General features: G+C 38.7%; 1 protein-coding gene across 7 annotated transcripts in view; it reads right to left on the bottom strand.

Annotated features, from left to right (window-relative positions):
- Positions 1-26,143, bottom strand: part of ltbp1 (latent transforming growth factor beta binding protein 1) — a 157,858-nt gene that overhangs the window by 52,547 nt on the left and 79,168 nt on the right. For 6 of the 7 annotated variants that reach the window (XM_067609332.1, XM_067609327.1, XM_067609328.1 and 3 more), the window contains 5 exons: positions 23,535-23,836; positions 21,192-21,294; positions 15,878-15,937; positions 9,779-9,901; positions 5,726-5,893 (listed from right to left, as the gene is read on the bottom strand). In XM_067609332.1, the coding sequence (XP_067465433.1) occupies positions 5,726-5,893; positions 9,779-9,901; positions 15,878-15,937; positions 21,192-21,294; positions 23,535-23,836 (756 nt within the window). The remainder of the gene's footprint in view (positions 1-5,725; positions 5,894-9,778; positions 9,902-15,877; positions 15,938-21,191; positions 21,295-23,534; positions 23,837-26,143) is intronic. The other variant, XM_067609330.1, reaches the window with a different exon arrangement.

Raw genomic sequence — 26,143 nt, 5'->3', positions numbered from 1 at the left:
GCATTCACATTGAACATTTGGCAGAGCTGTCTATTATGTCTTCTGATGTATTCCATTGTTCTACAATCACTGAGACACCATGGGAATGTGAAGTAGATAACAACTGACATAAAATTGACCTATATGCTGATGATGTTCCTGTTTTGGACAGCCATCAGACACAGCTTAATTTGAAGGTACAACGATTCTCCAGAGAGCCGCGACCCTGAAGGACCACTCCTGAGGTCGCAAAATGCAGAGCAGTATTTAACAGAGCCAGAGGGATACTTTGGGATAAGCCAGGAGTTCAGTATGGACTGCTATACCCAGTGAAGCTGAGGGTGACTCTCTGCTTCTATAAACACAGGGACTGTGTTTACAGATGCGAGGAAAGTCCAGGAGTTTGCCAACCTTTATTTGGGCACAGGCAAAGAAGATGCAGAGGATCCCACGACAGACAACGCTGCAAGTGCTGCAAGTGATTGGATCTTGTTGGTAAAGTAGGCTAGGATCTGGGCAATGTTATAACTTTTAGCCAGTCAATGTTAACATATTTTTGTTCATTTTTTGTTTAGGCTAAATAATCAGCTCTCTTTAAAGATTACATATTCTGTTATTGGTTGTTATAATATGTAAACTCAAGCAAACCTAGACAGTACCCTGTGCCCTACTCTGAAGGAAGCCATTATAAACAAAAATAACTAAACAGGGAAAAAAGAGAAGAAGTAAGTACCTATAGATCATTATCACTCTTGACATATGACCAAAAGATACTGGGTAAAACTCAGCTCTTTATTTGGTTAACTTATCAATCCCAACCAGACAGGCTTCGTACCAAACAGGCACTCTTCCTTTAATCTAAGACGTCTTTCACTCTAAGAGCCAGAAAACAAATGATTTGTCTGTCCTCTCCCTCGACACAGAAAGGGCTTTTGACCAACTGCAATGGTCTTATCTTTTTGCAACCCTGAGAAGGTATGGTGTTGGCAAACAATTTGAAAAATGGCTAAAACTCCTCTACCATGGGCCTTGTGCTAGAATCAAAAGATACAATAAGTAAAATCTGACTATACGCAAATGATATCCTATTTTACAGAACCAAACCGCAATGTTCTATCCGGGCTATCTTAGACACCATCTCTCATTTTGGAATGTTTTTCGGGCTATAGGATTAACTGGTCTAAGACTGAACTAATGCAAATCAAACTGCATGACCCCTTAGTACCGCAAAACTTTCCCTTCAAAATCACAATGACAGATTTCCAGTCACTTTACAAAGCCAACTTCCCCCCTCTTGTGGCAAAGTTGCAAAATAGCATTCAGGTTTGGAAGTCTCTTCCTATCTCCCTGGCGGGAGGGGTCAATGGAATAAAAATAGTTTTTCTGCCGCAAATTCCTTATCTATTTCAAAATAATTCAATTTTCTAACATAAGAAGTTCTTTAAGAAACTTGACTCCATCATTGTTCCATTTCTATGGGACTATAAGGCTCACAAAATTAATAAGGTTCACCCCTATAAATCAAAATTAGATGGGGAAATTTCTTAACTTTATTGCTAGGTCTGTGCACTTCGCGCTATTATTAAGTGGCTAGATCATTCTTTTACTTACCCCACCTGGATCAAAATGGAAAGAGAGGAATATACCCCTTATCAGATAGGTGCACTGATCTTATCGCCGACAAACATAATTCATAATTCAACCCACAATAACATAATTTCCATAAGCACTTGGAAACAGATTATATCCCATTTCGAAATTGAGTTCATATCCACTTTCCTACCAATAGCAGGGAATGCCTGTTTTGTCCCTTCTACTTTAGATTCAGGTTTGACACAATGGAGAGATCTGAGTATCCAGCAGGTTTGAGACCTGGTTGTAGACGGGAGTTTGCCTGTTTGCCTCCTTCAATCACCTTCAGGTCAAATATGGTCTCCATAGAAACAATTTCTTCAGATATTTGCAGGTTAAGAATTATGTTAAAAAATACGTACCTACTCTAGAGAAAATAGAACCAGCAAAGTTTGATGGATTCTTTAAGATGGGAAGCAGGAATAGACACCTATTATCTTTATAACTCATTATTCAGAATCACACCCTCTGTGCAGGGTATATATAAACGCAACATTTTATATATAATATAAAAACACACGAGGAACATAAGCTGGGTACAGAGGTAGATGGTGATCTTTGAGATAAGGCTCTAGAGAATATATACAAACGCTCCGACAACTTTAAGTACTGTCTTCATTACACACATAATCTTTCCAGATGTATCCCCAAATACCATATTGAAGAAGTTAACTCCATTTTGGACTAATATATTGCAAATTTTATCAGATATGTTGCATTAATGGAACCTGACCTGCTTCTGGTGGTACTTGAAGTCTCCAATCAGTTTCCCTGCTTAGTAAATGTCAACAACAACAGCTATGTTATGCACTTATCATAGCAAAAATACTTAATATTAATGTTTTGGAAAAAGGCAGAGGTCCCACCTGTCAAATTATGGCTGGAAGAAATTGTAAAACTTTCTCAACTTGGAAAAAAATACGGTTCTCGCTATTAAACAAACTGATATAGTTCAACAGGATTTGGCATCCCCTTTTCCAATACATTTATAGCTCAAACTGATCAGTTGTACAATATTGATGTGAAGTCCCGGGTAGGGAGGAGGGTGGTGGGATAACTGGACTGTTGTATACATGTCTTTTGTTTTTGTTTTTTTCTGTCCTCTTCTTTTTTCTTTTTGATTGTTTGTTATATCTCTAACTCTAAAGCAAGGACAAATTTGTAATAATGAACATATTTTATGACTGATTCCACAATAAAAAAAAGGTTTAAACTAAAAACAATCACTTGTACTCAAAGTATCTCAAAAGGCATCCAAGAATGTGTTAGTGCAGAGAGTTCAGGCTTTGACAGAGACAAGGCTTATGCTTGTTCCAAGACTAAATGCCCTTGCGTAATGGAATGCTTGGCTTGGTTTCATCACCCGCAATGGTACAATATTTTTGTGTAACTGTAAGCATGAGGAAGCAGCAACCCCCTATCCTCAGTGCTCAGTGTGGAAAACAATATGCAGTTCATTCAAGTAGTGAGAAACGTTGGTAACACTGGTAAAGGAAATAAAAGGTCAAAGGGCACAAGGAGCATTGTATGACTTACCATCACATAGATTTATATTGACTGACAAGCTATCTTATTAGCACTATTTAGATCATTTGAAGTAATAAAGAAGATTACTGAACATATGAATAGAGATGAACTTGACAAGAAGTCAGAAGTTCTGACAGAGAACAAGTTTAACTTTAACTGAGTAATGAACTTTACTCACCAACAAACTGACAATCTGACGAAGAGAAAGTCAAACTGTAAACCATGTATTCCACCTAAATCTCCACACACATCATCACCAAACATATTGCTGACAAAACATAAGTTTTAAAGGAGCCATGTGCGTACCACGACCAAACCATTTCAAATACATCATTTACAATACACAGGAATCTTAGAGATGTAACAAACTGCAACTGCCCAAAACTAACAATAAGTGCCTAACTGCCCTGACATTATGAAATCTGTGGAAATAAAATAAAGATAAACAGGAAAGTGGCAAAAGTGGATGGTTGCAACTACTGCAAAAGGCTTTGCTAATGTAATCTTAAAGTAACTCTAAAAGCAACTAATTAGCCAAGCTGTGAAACCCATGCAGACAGAAAGTATTAGAGATAAAAGAATGGGACACAAGTTTTTTGTTTTTTTTTGTACTTTCCTGTCTTTTATTCAAGTGCAGAGTCCTGAAAGATCAAGTTGTTTTGTAATAAATAGTGCTGGAAACAGAATGTTTTAATACAATATAGATATGTATTTAAATACATGCAAATGCCTTCATTAAGAGGTCTCTTGCTCTTGGTGCATAAATTTATATTGCCGAAGGCTTTCTACTTCCATGTTTCAAAGTTTATTGTTACATAATACTGCCCCAGTTCAAATTTTGTTACACTAAAAGTTCATCAGGTTTGAAACACATAATATTTCAAGAAGTTGTGAGTTCTCATTATGAGAGAAACCCTACAGTGAAACCCTCTTATTCTGAATATGTTGAGGTCTATGTTGTGCCCTTCCATAATTCTGATCAAATTCACATTCAGTTTAAAATAACTCTTCTCTTCTCTTCTAAATATTTACTGACAGGCTCTGTCATTAGTTATAACAGTATAATCCCCAAAAACAGAACATTTCGCTGATGATGAATCATACCAAAATTCATTCACAAAAGCAGTAATTTCATGTGGCCTTGTTTTTTAAAAAAATGCACCACTGTAATAGACTTTACATTATATTACAGGTTACACAGCACTAGTTATCTAAAATATGTTTATAGCTGGTTTGTTTAGTTTGGGATGTCAATTCGTCATGCAATGGTCAGCCTGCCACAGAGTTTTGACTGGCAGAGCTAATAACCAACCAATCTCAAACATACACAGCAACAGATGAGCAACATGTGGCACTGTGGATGTTTAAGGCAGCACTAATTGGCTGTTGTAACTCATTAAAAAGAAAATTGGGTTGTTCATCCAGCAAGAAATGTTGGGCTTCACCTCTGCCTCCAATTATTTTCATATATATAAGGACACCTGTCTCCATAGTCCAGAGTGCTACTACTATTACAGTAATCTTTCATCAAAATACACTCTGGATGGCAGTGGTATGAACATGGTAAGCTTCTAGTGAAAGAGTGCTGCTTAGTATACCTAACCCCACTTTAACAATAGACTCCAATGTTTTGTAACAAGAGTCTACAGCCATGCTAGCGGCTATGTTGGGCTGTGCTTTGAGCTAAATGCTAATGTCAGCATGCAAACATGCCCACAACGACAAATCTACCATGCGGGTGCTTAGCAGGCATAATGTTGAACATGATAGTTTAGCATGTTAGCATGCTAACATTTGCTAATGAGCACTAAACACAAAGTACAGCTGATGCTGATGGGAATATCATTACTTTTGCAGGTATTTGGTCGTAAACCAAAGTGCTGGACAAATAAAAATTTTGACCTGATGGTGGCGCTAGATGAAAAGATGGGAAGTTTATTACAATTCATCCTGAGGATAGATGTGTGAACTACATTTAATTGCAATCTATCAAACAGATGTTGAAATATTTCACTCAAAACCACAAACCACCTCATTGTGGCTCTAGAAGAAAATAAGGGGATCACCAAAGTCATTAGAGTTCATTCTTTGGGAACCATGAATGCCTGAACAAAACCTTGTGCCAACAAAGATGTTAATTTTTTCAACATCTCACTAATGTGAATTTGATTAGGAAAAAGTCAGGAGATCAGATTTAATGCCAATCTATCCAATAGATGCAATAGTTATTGAGATATAGGTATTGAGATATTTCAGTCTGGACAAAAGTGGTGGACTGACCAACAAAACAACAGATTGACATTGCCATCTCTAGAGTCATGGTGCTAGCATGCATAACACTTTAGAAATATGGTACTCAGTTTCCCTATGCCTGTGGCTTGTTAACACTGGCCCACTGGGCAGAACTCAGTGCCTCTGAGATGCATTGAGGTATTAACATCTACTGATTTGCAAGGTCAAATTAAACTGCAGGATTGTTGTATGGTGTTTGGCATGATGTTTTCTCCAAAATGATGAGAAAAAAAAGTTTGGGGTCTTTAGTTCTCTTTGAGAAAGGATAAAAGTCTGATGTGGCTGGGGACCTTACCTGTTCCAGGAGGGGGACATTTGTCGCAACGAGGGCCCCAGGCTTTGCCCACACTGCAGCAGCAGAGCTGTTTGCTCAGCTGGGCAGACACTGGGTGCAAACACTGTCTCCCTGAGCTGACCAAACGGAAGCAAGCCCCCTTCTCCTCTTGGATGGCAGGCGTGTTGGCTGAAGAGGAGCGCAGGAGGAGGACAGAGAGGAGGAGGGGGGAGGCGTAGGAAGTGGTGCACCAGAGTGTAGGAGACATACATGGGGGAAAGAGAGGACAGAGAGTGAAGAAATAAAGAGGTCCCCTTCACCAAAGCAACCTTCCCTTCTCACCTGCACAAACTTCTGCCACAAACACAGTCTAAACATATTTCTAAAACAACACCAGAGTGCATTAATAAAAATCTATATTTTACAGTGAGAAGTCAGATAACCACAATTTGTGGTGACATGGACAACAATATTGAAACAGTTAAAGCTAAACACAGAAACACATTTAAACAACAAAGCGCAGACTACATGTTTTTAGAAAGGCATCTATGTTTCCATCTATGTTTCCATGCCAATGCTTCATGCACTATCAAAGTCAAGCGCTGGCATGCAGGAGAGTTTGCCTTAGCTTGTGTTTTCCAAGTCTTACTGTGTAATCAAACATCTTCACAAACAAATGCTAACTGGAAATAATTCTAAGTGGAACAGAGACAAAATAATGACCTCCAAGGGGACCCAAGAATGCTCAGTTCAAGTTTTCCTTTTTGCCAGAAATGTTACCTGGAGTAAATCATTTCAATTACTGGTTAAATACTTGACCTATTTCCCCAACAAATAATCAGATTTCAAAACACCAGGACTGACTGTTGTAAAAAGCCGACTGAAACTTTAAGGCTTCAGCTAATTCAGCTAAAATTCAGTCAAGTGGGAAGTTTAAGTTCTGTATTGATGCTGTCAAAACAGACAGAAAGGATTCTCAAGTCCCTTCATTATATATGTTAAGTGAATAGGTACACAATCAAACCATTGGCCAGTACACTTTAACTTGAGCCGTAAAGGAATAGTTATACTAATTAACTCTCTGTTTGAGGGTGAGATGAGAATATTGACTCTCTCCAGCTCCATTCACTCTCTTCCAGCACAAAACTCTTCCTATACCACATATTGTTTTTTTACATTTCTGTTTCTGTACTGATTGAACACACAACATCCAATGTGTCAATTAGTGACCTTTAGAGGTGTTGACAGGCTTATTTTTCACTTTGGACAGAGACAGGCTAGTGGTTTCCGCCTTCTTCAGGTCTTTATGCTAAGCTAGGCTACCATGCCCTGACTCCAGCTCCATACTAAATGCACATACATGAATGTGGTATCAATTTTCACATCTGACTCTTGGAAAGAAGGCAAATAGTTATTTATCCCAAAATGTTGAGCTACTCCTTTAATGCTTCCTGACTCCTCATAATCGGTGTCTAGAGTCCATTATGACTTAGAAAGGCATATATCTACATAATTTATATGATTTCTACATAACGTCCCACTCTTCACAATGTATGTTAGATCAAAAAAAAAAAAGTCCAAGGAACTTGACATAGACCTCCAGAATGGAATTGTGTCAAGGCATAGTCCCAGCAAAGGGTATAAAAAATGCTTTCACATTTAAAGTTCCCAGGAGCAAAGTAAACTCCATTATTGTGAAACTGAAGAAGTCTGAAACCACCAAGACTCTTCCTACAGTAAGCCATCTGGCCAAAATGAGTAAATAGGCAAGGAGAGGCTCGGTCAGGCAGGTAACCAAGAACTCAATGGCCACTCACTGCAGGGTTCGTCTGCAGAAATGATACAACCTGCCAGAAGGAAAACTATCCCTGCAGCACTCTGCCAGTCTGGCCTTTATGGCAGAGTGAGTAGATGGAGCCACTCCTGAGTAAAAGGAAGATGACAGCCAACCTGGAGTTTGCCAAACTGCACTTAAAGGACTGTGAGAGCATGAGGAAAATGTTTCTGTGGTTTGATGAGACAAGAATTAAGCTCTTAATGCTGGTGCTTGGTCTTAATGCTGTGCCAAAAAACAGCATGGTGGTTGCAGAATCATGCAGTGACTATGCTTTTCATCATGAAGGAGTCATTGTCTGATCAGGATTTAGGGAAAAAACATGAATACAGAGAATTCCTCGAAAAAAAACCCTGCTCCAGAGCATTCAAAATGTCAGACTTGGTGTGTCTTCATATGCTTCAAGCAGGATTTAAACTTTTCTCTTATGCTCTCTTTTTTTAAATTCTACAAATGACTTCCGTCACTTGTACAATGCAGTTCAATTCCTGGACTGGCAGGATAAATCTGGGTGGGACAAGTGAAAAAGCAGTGCTTGTCCCAACCTCATTACCACCAGTGAGGTGTGCTTGAAAAAGACCCTTCACCCAAGCTACTCCAGTGGAGCTGCTCAGTGGGCAGCAGGTCAGACTGTGGTTGTACTGGGCAGCCAGGTAAAATGTGTTTACCTTGTTTACATGTTGGCTGTGTGTTGGCAAGTTTTTAGATCCTTGTCTAATAACTCACTGTGGCTTTTTCTTCTTGTTCTACTTCCTCTTAAATATTTAAATGAATTTACTATAACTGCTACACAACAAAGTCTCCTGATGGTTTATCAGTACAAAGTTTGGAATGTGAGCCAGTTTGCGTATGACTAATATATACTGTATGAAAGAATGAAAAGGAACGCAAGGGTTAAACTAAACTCCAAACCACAGAGATTCTGTTACAAGCCTCGAGGGTGCTGAGAGTTCAGCACAGCGAGACTTTTATAAATGTTGCCAGTACAGCCACACATGTGTTCAGCCAAACAGTTTGGTGGTTTGAAGGAGTGGCTGGTCACAGGTTGGGGCTGGTCCGCCCTGCCATCAAGCAGGGCCACAATAGCATGGGTCAGCGCAGTTATTCCCAGCTGTGAGGCCATGTTCACAACTTGGTGCAGCAAAGTAGGCTATACTGGGGCAGAAGAAACAGCCTTAGACTTTTGCCACCATGACCTGGACCCAAACAAATGGGAGAAAATAGATTGATGAAAAAAATGAAATTGGATGGATGACGCATGACGCACAGATAAGTCCATCATGCTTAGTAAAAGGCAAAAGGAATCCGATTTGTTTTGTGTTAACTTCATTGGTCCTGCTCTTCAGCTACATTTGGTCACAGTGAATATAAAGAAGATACAAGTAAATCACTGGTCTTTTCAGTTACAGGTGAGCTATGTGCTTGGAGCGCGTGTGTTTGCACAGCTGTTGGAAGTCAGCAGTAACAATAATGAATTTTTCAAGTCTCCTCTGCTGAGCCCCTTGAATTAAGCCCTGATGCTGATGAATGGACACTTGGCTTTCATTAGCCACAAGATAAAAAAGAACCAGGACACAACCCCAGTCCCCAACCCCTTCACACTTTCTCCATCTTCTTCTCTCTCTCTCTCTCTCTCTCTCTCTCTCTCTCACTCACACACACACAAACACATGTGCACACAGAAACTTGCAGCACTGCAGAACCAGGGAACACGTGCCCACAGCATGTCAAGACGAAGGGTCAACATCATGTTCAACGCTGATCACTTTAGCAATTGTGACATCTGTCCTGCTCCTTTTATATGACAGACATGAGATATGTGGAGTTTAGTTATACATTCTGCCTTGGAGTGCATGCTTGAGGGATAATCTGATTATACAATAAACATCATGCTTTCATACATGCACTGTATTCATATGCATATCATCAAACACACACTTGCATCATTCCTAGCAGCCCTTGCTATGCTTGTACTTTGGCGCAGGTGGCAGGGGAAATAATGAGACTTATATTTCCCATGTCTTCTGTCATGAAGTGATGGGAAAATATCAAACTCATATAGGAAAGCTTTTGAATGAGCAAATCTGCACGTCAGAAACCAGCATGCAAATGTAATGCATTAATTTCTGTCAGTATAGGATTTCTGCTCAGTCTGGCACTGCACCGGTGGATGTTCTGGGTTTGGATGATAATGAATAAGAAAGTGATGAGAGAAAGAAATGTTAGATTGCAGGACTTACATATGCATGTGGTGAGCGAGGGGTCGGGGACATAGCCAGGTTTACACATGCACCTGAAGCTGCCCACGGTGTTCAGACAGTTCCCATTAGGACACACGCCCTGTAGCTGGCACTCATCCAAATCTGTGAATCAGTGAATTAAGGAAAAGCATGATCAATTCAGGGATTTCTCAAAGGATTTTGCTTAACATTGCGAGATGGGACACAGACATTTTCACTACTTTTTCAAAGAACATGTATCAGCACTTGTATCCTAGTATTCATATGGATTCCCAGATCCATATGAAAGTTAAACATTTCTAATCATTTCCTATTGTCAATCAACAAAATTTGAGGATTGTGCACCTTAGCAGATGTGTGTGCTGCTTTACAGTTTCATTCCAGTTAAAAAAAAAAAAAACCAAAGCCTAATTTATTGAAAGTTACATTTGATATCACACTTTAAGCCTGCTGAATTTAATAATTTTGTTTCGGACATTTAAGTACATTTAAGCACATTTTCTGTGTAAACTGTGGTGGTGTAAACATACAATTGTCAGGAGCCTTAGGGCAGTTTGGGAACCAAGCTGGAACATGACATCAAATGTTGTTGATTTTCTATGGTCTGTGTGTTTCTGCTCACATCTGAACATTTCAGTTCAGTTTCATTTCAACTTTATTATGATCCTAGAGGGCAACTGTTTTGCAGGCCAAGAGCAACACAGCAATAGACAGCACAAAGAACAATACAAAGTTAAAAAAAAGACATAATCAAACACACATTGCAATGGGTTGTAGTCTGGGGTAAAGTAAAGTGCATTACAGTAAAGCATTACTAGAGCAAAGTGCGAGTACCTATCTAACAAGGTAATAGCTGTTGGAACAAATGAGTGCTTGTGTCTGTTTGTTTTAATCCTTTGTATCTTGAAATGAGTACCTGAGGGGAGAGTCTGGAACACTGAGTGCAGTGGGTGGTCAATATCAAGAAGGATGACATGGGCTCTCTGCGGGGCTTGTCTCTTGAATAATTTTGTCAAACCAGCCTGACTCCTATAACCTCCCACAGTGCTTCACGATCTGGCTAAGAGTGTTTTTACTTTTCACACTTAGAACCAACAAAACATAGAAAAACACAATACTGACTGAATAAAAGGTTTTTAAAACATGGTCATTAGTGTCTTGTCAACACTGAAGGACCTCAGTTTCCTCAAGCAAAACAAGTGTTGTTGAACGTTCTCACATAAGACATCAGTATTTGTGTCAAAGCACAATTTGCTGTCAATGACAGTTCCTAGATACTTATATGTCTCAACCATTGACTGTATATAAAGATGGACATCATGACAGCTCCCCAAAAGTGAAGCCAAAACATCTTCATTGCCCACTGGTGTCTGGCTGCAATATAGGTCATAAACCCCGTCCCCTCCATGTTAGCAGATGGAACATGAGCCAAACTAAAAAGTCCACGTCAAATACATTTTTCCCAAAGATGGATTTCATATTAGGTCGTTCTTATCATGCTGATGTTTATCAAACTGCCCATTTTTCTGATACGTTTGTTTTTAATTAGTTATTTGACAATATAAGAAGGGGTGTGACTTCATGATTAACAGCCGCTCTCAAACCTCTGTCAGGCTGTCATCCCGCCACACAATTCTATTGCGCAGACTCTGGCTCCAAATGACATCACACAAGCAAGATGGCAGCTCCCGGAAAGGAGATATTTTGGTTTCACTTTTGCACAATGGTAGGAAGTCTCAACTCTCTACACTACCTGGCCCTTGACAGTGGTATGTAATGTAAATCCAGGAGATTAGGGATTTTGACACAAACTCTTCTTTCACTAGTACCTCAAAGCATTTCATTACTTGGGATGTAAGGTCAACTGGCCTAAAATCATTAAGGACCTTGGGGTGTTTGACTTTTGCTATTGAGCAGGACTTCAGATGGAGAGACTGCTTGTTTCCTGTGGCTATTGACCAGGAACTGACATCTGCTGCAACACAACCTCCTGACAACTTTCAGTATTTCATTTCCCAATGGAAAGTTTAAAGATCTACAGTTGACATGATTAAGACTGAAGACTGTGTGATACTGTGTGAACAAGCATGCAGTTGACCTTGAGTTTAGATTGTTTTGTCAATGACACAAACAACATTTTAACAACAGAGAGCAAAGATCCAACAGAACACGTGATGTTTTACCATTCAACTGGAATAATGGTGCTTTTTGTTGTTTGCTTTTCAGTCTTAAAAACAAAGAAATTCCAGAAATCTCGGCACTGGTTTTGATCAATACACCTATAAACCCTGACAGATACATCATGGTCATTACGGGTTACTGAATGGTAAAAAAAAAAAATTACTTTTTGCCAATTTAAGGGTTAACTCTGAACATACTTGGACCATTTATCAATATTAGTCCAAGAAATAAGGCAAGAGCTTACAAAGCATGTTAAGTTAGAGAAGGAAGCTAACAGAAAAACTGCCCTTAGTGGTTTGCAGTATCAGCAAAGACAAGCAGCAGAATTTCTGCTTACCATTCAACATCAGCATAAAACGTGGGTTTTGGGTACATCCACGTCATGTATGTGCATTCTAACAATTAAATCAACATATAGAAGATGTAGCCATGACTTTAAAGAATAAGTAGCAATACTGTCAACAAATCTCATGAAAAGACAGAAATCAACAATGAATTGATCTGCTAACACATAATGTGTGTCTATCAAAGCCTGATATATCTTATTCCTGTGTGCCATAGAGCTCATGTTCCTTCATTAACATGAACACACACAATGTCGTTTATTTTGATTCATACACGTCCTACTGCCAGCAATACTCACTAGAGCACCAAATACCCTATTACCTCCTGACTAACGGCTAAAAACCACAGCGGCCAGCTGTTTTAGGAAATTGCTGAACCTTTTCTTAAAATGAAACAATATAGAAAGATTTATGTCTTAAGTAGTAAGTTGGAAGTCAGACAGTATTGAGAGAAAGACTAAAGCATTGATGGTTTTGGCCTTTTCATGGGATTTATTGACAATAGGAAAAAAAGAGAATAATGCCAGCCTCATCCTTTAAAGCTGCAATAATATATATTTTTATATTACCAATGTAACAAATGACTATGTGTAATGTGAAAAGGGGTCGCTCATTGTGATGAACCCACAGTTCACCATCAGTTCACCATAAGTTTAGAACATTAGCATGCTAACATTTAATGAAAGTGCAGCTGAGGCTGATGGGAGTGCTAACAATTTTGCAGTTATTTGTCATACAGAAATTTGAACCTGATAATGGTGCTGGATGAAAAGTTATGGGACCACTAAAGATATTACAATTCATCCTGAGGGGAACATGAATGTCTGTACCAAATGTCATTGTAATCCATCCAATAGTTAAGACATCTCACTCTAAACCACATACCAACTTCATTGTGGCTCTAGAGGAAAAGTCTGGAGATCACCAAAGTCATTGAGATTTATCATCTCTGCACCATAAATATATGCCCCAACTTACACAGCAATTCATCCAGTAGTTGGTGAAATAAATCAGTCTGGACCAAAGTGGTGGCCCAACTGACAGAACAACAATGTCATCCCTACAGTAACGCCTCTAGTATGTCAAATGTTGCAGAAATATTTTTTTGTCCTATCCCAGCTCACTTTTGATGTTTTGAAACTCAACTATGAAATGTGTTGAGTTTTAGAAAGTCAAATTCCTTCAATGAGAACAGACTTGGCCCATATCACAGACTGTGACTCATGTCTGTATCCCACCATGACATCCAGTTTATAGGTGAAAGGGAGCACAAGCTTTTCAACCAGTATGTTTTAATAGGCTGTTGACAGCCTACTTGGTTGGTCTTTTATTAGTTAGGTTGTCCACATTATCCTGTTACTAAAATCCAAGTCACTTTTATTACCATACAAGCTTTTGTAAGTTTACAGCATAGGACAGGAAAAACTGGGTACACAAGATGAGAGCATGGGATGTGCGTCAGAAGTACGTCACATCATCTGCACTGTGAACAGCCAGTTATCACTCATTCTTCATCAACCATTTTTCACAAAACAACACATATTACATGCACTGGACATGATCTCCAGGTAGGTCAACCCTTGCTTGGACAGTTTGGAGTATAAAGGTCACTTAAGTAGGGTACCTGAAAGAGAAGTACTTTTATATGTTAACTTATAATTTTTCAATTGATGTCTGAGGGATGGGCCATATTAGAATCCCATATATCATTAGACATATTGTTATTTTCCTGTCAGTTTATTCTTTAACACTACGTTTATAAAAATGTGTTATTTTATGTAGAAATTTTAGGCAAGAGTATGTCTACCCCAAACCTATCCCCATCCTGAAATAAAAAAATTCCAATCAAACCTCACTTGTATCATAAAAAGTCATCACATACTTCACATAAAAGTGAAGTTTCAGAGTGTCAGACATAATAAGACTGTGAATGGCTCATTTCAAACCAGACTGTTGACTTTAACTGACCTTGACTAACAGTGTTTTGAAAATGCTTTGAACTTATGATTGTACAAAAAACTACAAAATAAAAACTAAACTTAAACTCATTCATTACAAAAATAAAAAGTTCTAAATGTGCTTTAAAAAAAACATAAACACCGAATTCCAAACCAAACAGAATGCAGATCCAACTGGACATACTGTCGTTCCAAGACTAAAAGAAAGGAGGGGGCTGTAAGAAAAACGATAATAATAATAAATAAGAAGAAAAGGATGTGGTGAATTATAGTGAGTCCCAGCACCTCCTGAGGGATAGCCAAGTCTAGGGCTCCACACACACACACACACACACACACACACACACACACACACACACACACACACACACACACACACACACGTCTGGCAGCAGTCCGTATCGGCAGCAGACCCTCTCTCCCCTGTCAGAGCCCTTCTGCTTCCAGCCACAGAGCTGGCGAACACCATGGATAACATGGCACCAAGCCACCATTGCTGGTGGTAAAGGTGAGTCCAGCGCCCTCTATTGGTACTGTAAGGAACCACAAATCATTGCGGCCGGTGACTTCTGTTTCCCACTTGTACACAACATAAAAATACTGAGCTTCAAAGTTCATTCATGACCTTGGAAACAACAGTTAACAAAACACTCTCCCCTCAAGGTCCATTTAGTAGCTGATCTGGAGCTTTTAGTCACATGATCTTCATGAGTAGATGGACTATGCCCAGCTGAGTTTTGCAGTAAGAAGCTTATTCCGTGGCCTTCTGCCATTAAGCAATTGAGAGCACAAAATGCTTCTTTTAAGTGAAGCTTCAGTCCTGGTGTTTTGTTCCAAAGCTTCTTCACTGCTTACACTAGAGTGAGTTCATATAAAGAACATGTCTGCTTATTAGACTGTTACTACCCAAGAAATGTCCCACAGATTGGCCCACCTGTTTGATGGACATGACATGTGTTCAAATTAAGCCTCAGATTAGCACTAACCCTGCGTAACAGCAACCTAATTTAAATTGCATACATGTCTGTCATATCCCTGTTGCTTACTTTCAACTTGTAACCACTGCTCCAAGCCAGATGAAGAATGCCGGCATGTTCTCCTTGACATATTCAAATAGTTTACACGGGCTAAAGCACCTGCAATTTTGGGCACAGATAATTTAGGCCCCATTTATACTTGTCATTTCAAGTGTCTCATATCTAGATAAAATCCAGATGTAATTTAATGAATATGCTTCTCTCACAAATCTGACTTGGGGTAAGCCCCATTCCAGCCCAGAGGGTGGTGGTAATGCACCAGAAGCTGTATTGTAACTGCCAATTTCTCAATCAGATTATCCTGCATCTGTTATACTTCTTGGCTTTTCAAAAAAACTTTTTCAGGAAGCTATCAGATCCACCGAAGATGCATGAAGTGGCTAAGTGTAAATGGGGCATTATAGTCTGTGTTAGTTGTGTTATGAGTTCATCAGCTGACTGACTGAACTCAGACTATTACCTTTGTTCTACAATCAGACATCAGTACTGTTACATGTGTGTATGGTACATACATGCAGAAAGACTCTACATTATTGGCCAAAATGCAGCATGTTTGAGTACCAAAAAAGCACATCTTACCTTGGCAATGAGAGCTGTTGATTCTCTTATAACCCGGGGGACAATCTGTCAGAGGTATAGCTGATGTGAGGAGAATGTAGAGAATAAAAGAAAGAAGAGTGGGAAAACATGAGTCATTTTATTCAGGCATTTTAATAATAATAATTTAAATAATCATAAACAAATATATTACAAACATGTTTCTTGGGTTTCAGTTCGACTTGATTTCCTGTGTTACCCTATTATTCACAGGTAATCATCAGTGACATTTCTCTTGCAGAGTAGCAGGTTTCATCGTGAGATAGTCATACTGTCTCTTGAACTTTTCTGAAATGTTAGGATCTGTTGGTATTTTTGTCACGCTACTGATCCACAAAGCAGCTCAAAATTCAGTAAAACCCCTGTTAGTTGTGATAAAAGCAGCTTTTCAACTATATGCAAGCACCAGCCTCTCAGATCAGTTTCAAACAATAGTTTACTTTCCATCTTTTTCAATGATACATTTACATAAAGTATCAATTCTGTTCCACATGTACTGTAATGTCTTCTCAGATGTCCTGTGTCTCAAATTGCCCCATCAATGTTTGAAATAATTAAAATCTTTGAAATAATTAACTCTTTGTTCCCTAATTTTTCAAAGATGTCTCCTTAACTATTTAAAAAATCTTAAAAGCTAAATATATATATATATATATATATATACATACATACATACATACATACACACATACATATACATATATATATATATATATATATTCTGAGTGTTCAATATTTTCACATGGGAGGCTGATATAAGCCTGGTCAGATTCAATACCTTTTTATTTCAAACACATTTCATACTTGGGTTCGTATTTGTTAGGTGCCTGTTTTTTTTTAATGTTTGCATTGTTTAATCTCTTATTCAGAACTTATAACTATAATTTTATCATGTTTTGTGTATGTGTGTGATTGGCAAGTACATTGCGATCTTTTAATCATGCATTATTTTTCCTCAGTGTCAGCGTTAGCAGCCAAATTATTTGTGCTAAACGAATCAGGTACATTTTGTTATGGAAGAGGTCAGAAAATTAAGAAAAAGACATACTTTTGTTAAATAAATACATTAATAAATAAAATCTCATTATAATTTTTCTTTTTTTTGAGATTCAAAATGAAGCAAGTGCATTTTAGCTGCATCCAAATCAGCAGCATGAGCAGTAATTGTATCTCACACAACTCAAAAGCACCTCCAGTCATACTCGTATTTATATACCTTATTCAACACAATATTTTACAAGAAAATGAAACAAGTGCATACTGGGAAAAGGCTGAAATTAAAAATCTGATGGTAAAAAGAATTATTGCATTAATATTAACGTCAACTCATGCCCTCCAATCAATAAGTGTCTTGAATAAAACTGAAAAGAGAATAAATTAACTAATAAAGAAGCAGATGAATAGATGACAGACAAAGAGAGATAGTGATGAATAAAAAAGAATTAATGCAATGCAGTGAAAAGACTCCGGGAGCAGGAGGCTACAGTGTTGAAAGCTGTTCAGACAGCCAGTAGCTCACAATAAACCCTCAGACTGAAGTCAAACTCTTGTAAATCTCTGCTGCAGGTTGGAGACTAGGCCCTGCTGTAATGGTGGACAAAGGAACCAGTGGGGAGTTGGTACCCAAATACCTGAAAGCAGATTGATATTTTGCTCAATGGGAAACAACAAGGCAATGTTTGTTTGACCGATAAAGCCAATGTATTTACCAGCTACCAGTGTCTCCATGGCACAATGGACTGTTTCACACTTCACTGTAAAATGAAAAAAAAAAAAACTGAACTTATGCCCCTGCCATTCCTGAGGAGGAACAGAGGGAAAGACAAACCTCTGCCTTTGTATCAACTCCCACTGAAATGTGTGAATAATAAGGCTGACCAGTCTCCTTCCCTATGCAAGTATAACTAGTCTGTTGCGGCCATATGAGACATTTCACTGATTTTACACCTCAATCATTCAATTACTCTTCATGGCGAGTACTACACACCATGTGAAAACAGCTGTGCAATGTCTTCTTTGGCTCTGATAACCCTCTGAATGACATCACTGTGACATCATCAGGGTCATTTCAGCTTGGGCATGAACACTATAAATTTATCACAGAAAGCCTGCATTACGAACTGGCGGTGTAAAGTTTGAGAGACACACGTCACACTGCCATTTTAGTCTTTAAGACTGACCATCACCTTTCTTTGTATGCAGACGAAATGCTACTTAATATTAACAACATCTTGTCTAATCTCTCTCTTTTACTGAATTAGTGCTATCTTAAATTTGATTGGAATAAGAATCAAAGAATCCGCAGTGTAGAATCAAATATTCTACATGCATTCCAGCATGCAGGACATGCAGGTGGTCAAAAGCTACTTAATTTCAAAAGTTATTGATTGTAATATCCTGCCTCTTTCATAGTTATACTGGTTCAGTGGTTGTAGGGGAGAGTGGGTTGGGAAGGGGGGGGGGTTTAAAACGTTCTTCCCATGTGAAGTCTTTTGTGATGGCATTATGAAGAAGGGAGAGAAACATGTTATTAAATTGTATTATAGGAAATGAGGTACCTAGTGTGTTTGAAGCTTGATCCATACTTGGGAGTAAAAGTCAGGATGTCTCAACCTCTGCTGCATCAATTTGGACCATTTTTGTTTTATCTGTCTCTTGTGAGTTTCCCAACCCATGGAATAGCTACAATAAAGAACTGGATTGCCCAATATAGTAATCTCCTGAATGGTTTCATGATATTATAAGTTCATGCTATGGCCTGCAATACCAAAAATCTTCAACTGCTGTTTCTATGGAGAAAGTGAGAGGTGCAAATCAGAGCTGTAGCAAATTCCAAAAGCGTTGTCATTGCAAAAAACACTGCACTGTAGTTCTTACTCTAGAGCATATCTTTTCAGGCTCTAGATCTAATAGCTTTGGCTTCAAAGAGAAGTTCCATAGTTCTATAAAGGGAGTAGGGTTGAATAGCCAGCTACTACATAAAAAGCACAGCCTCATTCAGGCTGGCAACCCCCTCCCTGACCCACACACCCCCTTACACTCACACAAACACACACTCCGGCTTGGTAACAACCTCTCTAAAAAGAGCTGGGAAGCAGAGGCCGGCACTGCATGCCACCAAGGCATTTAGTGCTTTTCCTCTCTGGAAATAACTCCCTGGGTGAAAGTCACCTGTCTTTTAATACCCATAGAAGTACAAGGGTCATATAAAGTTTCCTAATTGCTCTGGCTCAGCATCTTTATTTTGCCCGTTGCTAGTTGAAGCAAAAGACAGAGAGAGATACTCGTTGAGCTGTGTTAAGACACATTAGAAGGTGTAGGTTTCAAACCAGCTGGACATTCGTCAGTCTGTCATTTTAAGTACCCTGGATCCTACATTTCCCATAATGCAAATCATCAGACCCTCCCTGCATGGTAAACTGCCATGTCTTTAAAACTTCACACCCTCAGTTTGTAACACAGACTTTATATTAGAAAATTTGTAGTCTCCAAACTTAAGTTGAGATAACCCTCATGGCATCACTGTGACATTATCTAGGTCATTTTCTCAGACTTCAGCTATAGAAAACATTAGCTGTTTACTATTAAACTGATCTTAAAGGACTAGTGTGTAGGATTTAGTGGCATCTAGCTGTGAGGTTGCAGATTGCAACCAACTGAACACCTGTCTTCCTGCCCTTCCAAGTGTGTAGAACCTAAAGTGGAAGCAAAAACTCACGTAAAATGCAAAAGGCCATCTTTAGAGCCAGTGTTTTGTTTGTCCATTCTGGGCTACTGTAGAAACATGGCAGTGCAATGTGGCAGGCTCTGTGGATGGGGACCAGCTCCCTATGTAGATATAAAGGGCTCATTCTGAGGTAACAACAATAAAACAATTCTTATTTTTAGGTGATTATAAACTAATTAAAACATACTTATGAATATTATATTCCATTTCTGCCAAGTTTGTTCCGCTAGATGCCACTAAATTCTATTGCCTCTGCAATATATAGAATTGGTGGATTGGCTGATTAAAAGTATGACGTCGGCATTTACGGTCTATAGTAGCAGTGTTAACATTTAAGTGTGAGTAAGTGCTACATGAACTCATACTGGGCCACATATCCAGAGGTAATTGGATTTAATTGAAAGCACCAGCTTGGGTTAGATTGTTATCACAATCTACGTATCACAGGATGTAGACTGAATCATTTGGTAATCTTTATAGATGTTTCTGTGTTTGTATAATAGCACCTTTTCACTACGATGACAATCAGCAACTGTTTCTAAAAATATATACCTAGCACATACATACTGTATACATTAGCACCAAAAAGGAAATAAAATACACTGCTTAATTTAACTCTGATTGATACAGTAAACAGGGATTTAGGAGAGGCCTTTAACATTATTTGTTTTCAAGTAGTTATATAATAATCTGAAAATGTGCACATTTAGGCTGATGCTGAACCTCAATGAAATCTATAAAGTCCTAACTTGACAAAACTACAGATGTACACTGGGGTGTAATAATTAGGACAACACACACAGGAGTGTGAAAAGGTTGCTCCTCTGACTTTTCACTAGGCCCTGATTCCCAACATCACTAGTGTTTTTGTTTCAAGTCACTCATTTCAGTCCAATGTTTCTGTTAATTTATCAGCCATGTTGCACAAATAATGGAATACAGTTTTCAGTTGAGTATTTTGTGTTTCACAAATATATTTTGTTTAAGGGTTTCAGTCCTGCTGTGATTATTTTTTAATCTTGTGATGGTAGGGCAGATCGTCTGCTTAAAAAAGATAGTGAAAACAGGTGCGCATCATTAGCTGCACTAAGCAGTGAGTGACTGGGCACTGTCAAGTTAATGTAAGAAGGATAAAACTGTTCTGTAGTAAATTACATTCTGTATAATTATGTTTACACATACACACACATAGCTCTGTGTGTGTGTAACCTGAGTAGATGGTATGTTCCAGTTAGGTGAGGCTGAGAAGGTAAAAGGCCAGTCACTGGTCAACTGAATGGAGTAGGGAATAGCTTTGGCTTGAGTTATTTGTTGAGTTTGCCAGGGTTCATTTTACCTGTTTAATTAATATTTTTGTTAAACATCCCCTTTTTTGCACATACTCCTGCCTGTTGACCCGCTTCATTAACATCCCTTTAAAAGTTTTCAGTGTCAAACAACATCCTCTGCCCTTTTTATGGGGTGGTGTCGCTGAAAGGGGTATGCAGATGTTTCTGAGAGAATTTAATCAATCAGATGTCCTAAAAACAAAAAGCCTGAACAAAGTCTGAGAAAAACAGCTGTACTTACATGGTTTCTTTGGACACTTCTGGCATTTGTGGAAACCCCAGGATGTCCCAATGGTCCCACAGCACTGCTCCTGCTTTGTGAGACCTGGCAGAGCCTTCCCACACTGACACATACAGATGGACAATAACACAGTGTAGGACAGAAAGACAGAAGAGGGTGAAATATTATTTTTATTTTAATTAAATAATATGTTGTATCCTTTCTGCTTCCTCTGTATGTCTGATCTCCACATACACACACATACATAGCTAATCCACCCTCAGTCAGATCAACACATGCATATCTCTCTCTTCCTTTCCACGCTCCACCTACTGACAGACACGTATCTTTATAGCAACAACTGCAGTGCAAAATGTGACCAGGTGATGGAGCGAATTGTGATTTATTACTTTCACTTAAATTTAGAATTGTGGATCTTTTACAGTCAGGCAGTAAATCTGTTGTTCATTTTGCATTCCTCATCTACAGGACTTGATATTAATTCCAGTCACCCAGCTTGAAGTTGTATTGTTTTGGAGGTGGCACCATAAATGTGTCAATTTTACAAGCCTATTCTAGTGATTCTACTTCCAGCTTTTGCGCTAATCTAGGCTAACTGGTCTTGTCCAGGGATGAGATTGATAGCAATGTTTTCATATGACTGGGTGGGTGACAGCAAACAAGCACACTTCTGCAGTTGACACCACAGCCTCTAACGGCCTTCATACTGGAGGACAGAAATCACACCATTTTATGGCTAGCATGTAAACAGATGGCAAGTTTCAGGTGAGATCTTATTAAAGTAAATTTCCACTATGCCAGACATGCAAAAAAAGAACAAATAGAAGAGTTAACACACCCAGAATTAAATGTTATCATAATAATAATAATACATTCAGATGTTGCTAATGTTGAGCTGAGGTTTCATGTGGATGCATGCTGCTACTTTTATCCAGGTAAACACCTGAGCAGGGACAGTATTGGCATCACATACTCTACATGTATTTCCCTTATTTTACTGCTGTGTGTGAGATGAGTGGTCAGAGGGTGGACACCTGCCCAATTTAATAATGGATTCACAGCTTTAAAATTCAAACCAATTTTGAAATCAAGTTGCATCACACACATAAGGAGAAACTTCACAGATGTTTTTCTCTCTACTACAAGGTTTGAAAATAATGGCGCAATACACACTACAGGATATTATTAAGATTATTGTGCCAGAGGGAGTAATGTACCACCTCATCTCATGTGATCTCATGGGAAGCAGATGTAAACAAAATGGAGACTGACATGGTGCAACAACTTGCTTTAGTAAAGCTTCACAGTGAGAAAAAACAAAAGCGGAAGGCTAAACAGATCTGGATGAAAAATTGGGTGGGAAGATACGGTCAACATGGGTTGTCTGTTCTTCAGTGAGAACAGGAGGTGAGATTTTAACTCAGTTTTAATATCTGTCAACAGTAGTATGCTAGCTAACATCAGCCTCAAGGGCTAGAATGTTTACCGTTGCTTGACAACACCGTCTGCTGCTGAGCCTTGTCTTTTTCATTGGCTATTGTGGTCTCACTCGGAAAGTAGTGACGTAATCATCCAGATTTTGAATCCTACATATCGAACATGTTTGATATTATTGGGGCGGCCCCGATGAGTCTGCAAGCAGTTCTGGAGGTTTAAGATTGGATCTGTACACCCCTCACATTACCAGAACATCTGTACTGACCAAGGTCCCAGACCAGATTTCGCCTCCAATTGTCAGGGGAGGTGAATCAGAGATAAATTGGCCCAAAACTCCTGTAGTCTGAGCCCAGCTTAACCATGCTTTGTTAAAGCACGGTAGGGCTTGATTGTTTTAAATAATTTGCCAAGATGCTAGCAATCACATCATAGCCAAAACCAGCCAGCTTTGACTTGAATAGACTATATATTTATATATAAATTTATATTTTGGTTGTATTCATTTTTTGAAAAATATGGGGAAAAATATTTACTGATGACCTTTTTTCTAGGACTGAAACAAATAAAAAGGAACCATGAAAATAAGAACTATGATGAAATGTATATATTGTTTGTCAATGAATAAAACCTAAAGGATCATTTGAAAGACAGACTGATGGACAAATGAATTAGCCCTGTGTAAGTTAAGTAAACAGTGCCATCTCCACTGAGCATGTAATAAATGATAGATAACTAATACCTGTAACCATGGTAAATGTACACAACAATGGTATCGACATTTGTAGCCTCAAAATTCTTAGCAAAACGAGACTAAAATGACTTTAGTTTCTGTTGACTGAAACTAACAAAAATCTAATGACAATACGATATACATTCTTGTCAAAAGACTAATATCTGTCGATGTACCTGACTCCCTGCGGTCTCCTGGAAGCAGCGTCCCAGCGTGCTCTTGGAAGTGACGGGCTGGTACGGGGGAACCTGGTAGCCATGCTGGCCGGGATAGACTATGTTGTAGCCATGATGCTGGATCTTTTGACTGCTCTCTGTGTGGTGATAGGTGTAACTGGTGGATGAAGAGGAGCGGGACTGGGAACCTTTCATCTTGTGTCCATTATTGTGGTAGTTGTCCAGCTGAGACACCTGGTGGACCTGGACAGAGGCCTCTGGAGGATGCTTGATATGGATGTTGACAATGCTTGGGCTGAACACTGAAGGCACACAGGAAAGTTACAGTACATTACTCTGTAAATTAAAGAGTACGGTCTTGACCTGCTCTATGTGAAAAGTGCCTTGAGATGACTTCTGTTGTGATATGGCGCTATATAAATAAAGATTGATTGATTGATTGATTATCATTATTATTATTATTATCATGAAAAGGGAATTGTGGGTGTTACTGGAAGGAATGTGCAATATTTTTAACACAACATCACTGATTTTACACATTATGATGTCATGAGGAATACTTCTTAGCCTGTGAAAGCTGTTGGTTGCTCTGGGGGAGCAATGACAGGTCAAAGAAAATAACCCTAATGATGTCATAGGGATGTCATCAGGGTCTATCTCAGCTTGGACTTGGAGACTACAAACTTATAACAAAGCCTGTGAGGGAGGGTCTAATGAAATTCACGACTGAGTTGCAGTATGGGAATTGTAGTATCCAGTGACTTTAGAGCTTGAATCATACTGGGGACTGAAAGTCAGAATATCTCAGCCTCTGCTACTTTTTTGATGATTCATATTGATTAATGCCAACAAAAGAAGAAATCACAATTTTATCAGTTTATTTTTCAAGCGGTTGGTCAAAATGTATTTATGAATTGAATAAAAATCCAAACCAGTCCGCTAATAACTTCCTAATGTGTGTTTTACATTTAGAACTAGGATATAAAGCAGCCTCAGCTCTGCTCCCTCTGGTGTCATTCCTGTGTGTCAGCACCTTTGAGCATTTATCAGAGGGCAAGTCCAGTACTAGCTGTCACTCAGCTGTTTGTTTGCTACTCTCACAAACTGTTGTGATGTTACATTTTGGGAAGGGGACAACTAACTAGGCTGAAAAAACCTCATGAATATGATGTCAATCAGTGTGATTTTGTTTAGTGTAATAAATCAGTGGAGACGTGTCCAGTATGCAATCAGGTATAAACAGAGTCACTTTCCTCTCCTGACAAAAAGCATCATGCTGTGCTGTGGGGAAAGTGAAGTTATGGAAATGTTCAAATTCTCAACATCTACTGTAGATCTGCTCTGTTCATTACTGTATATTTTGTTGTTACTGTGTCTTCAGTATGCTACTTACACCTCCACTTTCTCAGAAGGAAAAAGTTGATGTCAGATTTTTTATTAAATTAGAGTCCACATCAATTTAATCCAGCTGAGACTGTGTTGTACTCTGCTGGCTGCCTTGTCAGTCTCAATCACTCTGGCTGCATGTTGTTTTTTTGTGTGTTTATACAGTGCTGCTTGAAAGTTTGTGAACCCATTAGAATTTTCTGTATTTCTGCATAAATATGACCTAAAACGTGATCAGATATTTACACAAGTCCTAAAACTAGACAAAGTGAACCCAATTAAACAAATGAGACCAAAAAAAAATAATTTTTTTCATCTTTTTCATTTATTTATTGAGGAAAATTATCCAATCTTACACATTTGTGGGAGGCAAAAGTATGTGAACCCTTGCTTTCAGTAAGTGGTGTGACTCCCTTTTGCAGCAATAACTTCAACTAGTAACCCAGGGAGGGCAACAATGGTGTTGGATGTCTTCAATTTGTATATGATCTGCCTGCAAGCCGACTGGTGGAGTCCAAACTCTTCAAAAATGGTCTTGTAACCCTTTCCAGCTTGGTGAGCATCAACAACTCTTCTTCTAAGGTCCTCAGAAATCTCCTTTGTTTGAGCCATGACACACGTCCACAAACCTGTGTTGTGAAGCTCAGAGTTTGACAGTGAAGACCCAGATTTCTCTTCTTTAAATAAGGCAGGGCCTCCCAGACTCACACTTGATTGTCATCTCATTGATTGAAACACCCAACTCTAATTTCCCCTTCAAATGAACTGATAATCCTAGGGGTTCACATACTTTTGCCACACACAAATATGTAACATTGGATCATTTTCCTCAATAAATAAATGAACAAGTGTAAAGTTTTTGTCTCATTTGTTTAACTGATGTCTCTTTATCTAGTTTTAGGACTTGAGTGGAAATCTGATCATGTTTTAGGTCATATTTATGCAGAAATAGAGCAAATTCTAAAGGGTTCACAAGCACCATATATACATGTGCAGCACCAGTCCCGCGCTCAGTCCCTTCACCATCATATATCGGCTATGGCCAATTGAACACAATGACAATAAAACGTATGAAAATCAATGAAGACGTGTCTCAGAAGCCCCCCCAACTTACTAGAAGTGCACTGCAGTGTCCCTTTAACAACCAAACAAAACATTACTTTACCGAAAAAGTGCAGAACTTTTACAGCTAGCATATAGCTATTGTAGAAGTAACACATTGA

Source organism: Thunnus thynnus, chromosome 14 (genome assembly GCF_963924715.1).
Source record: "Thunnus thynnus chromosome 14, fThuThy2.1, whole genome shotgun sequence".
In the NCBI taxonomy this organism is placed as follows: Eukaryota; Metazoa; Chordata; class Actinopteri; order Scombriformes; family Scombridae; genus Thunnus; species Thunnus thynnus.
This window is presented reverse-complemented; position numbering and strand designations above follow the sequence as displayed.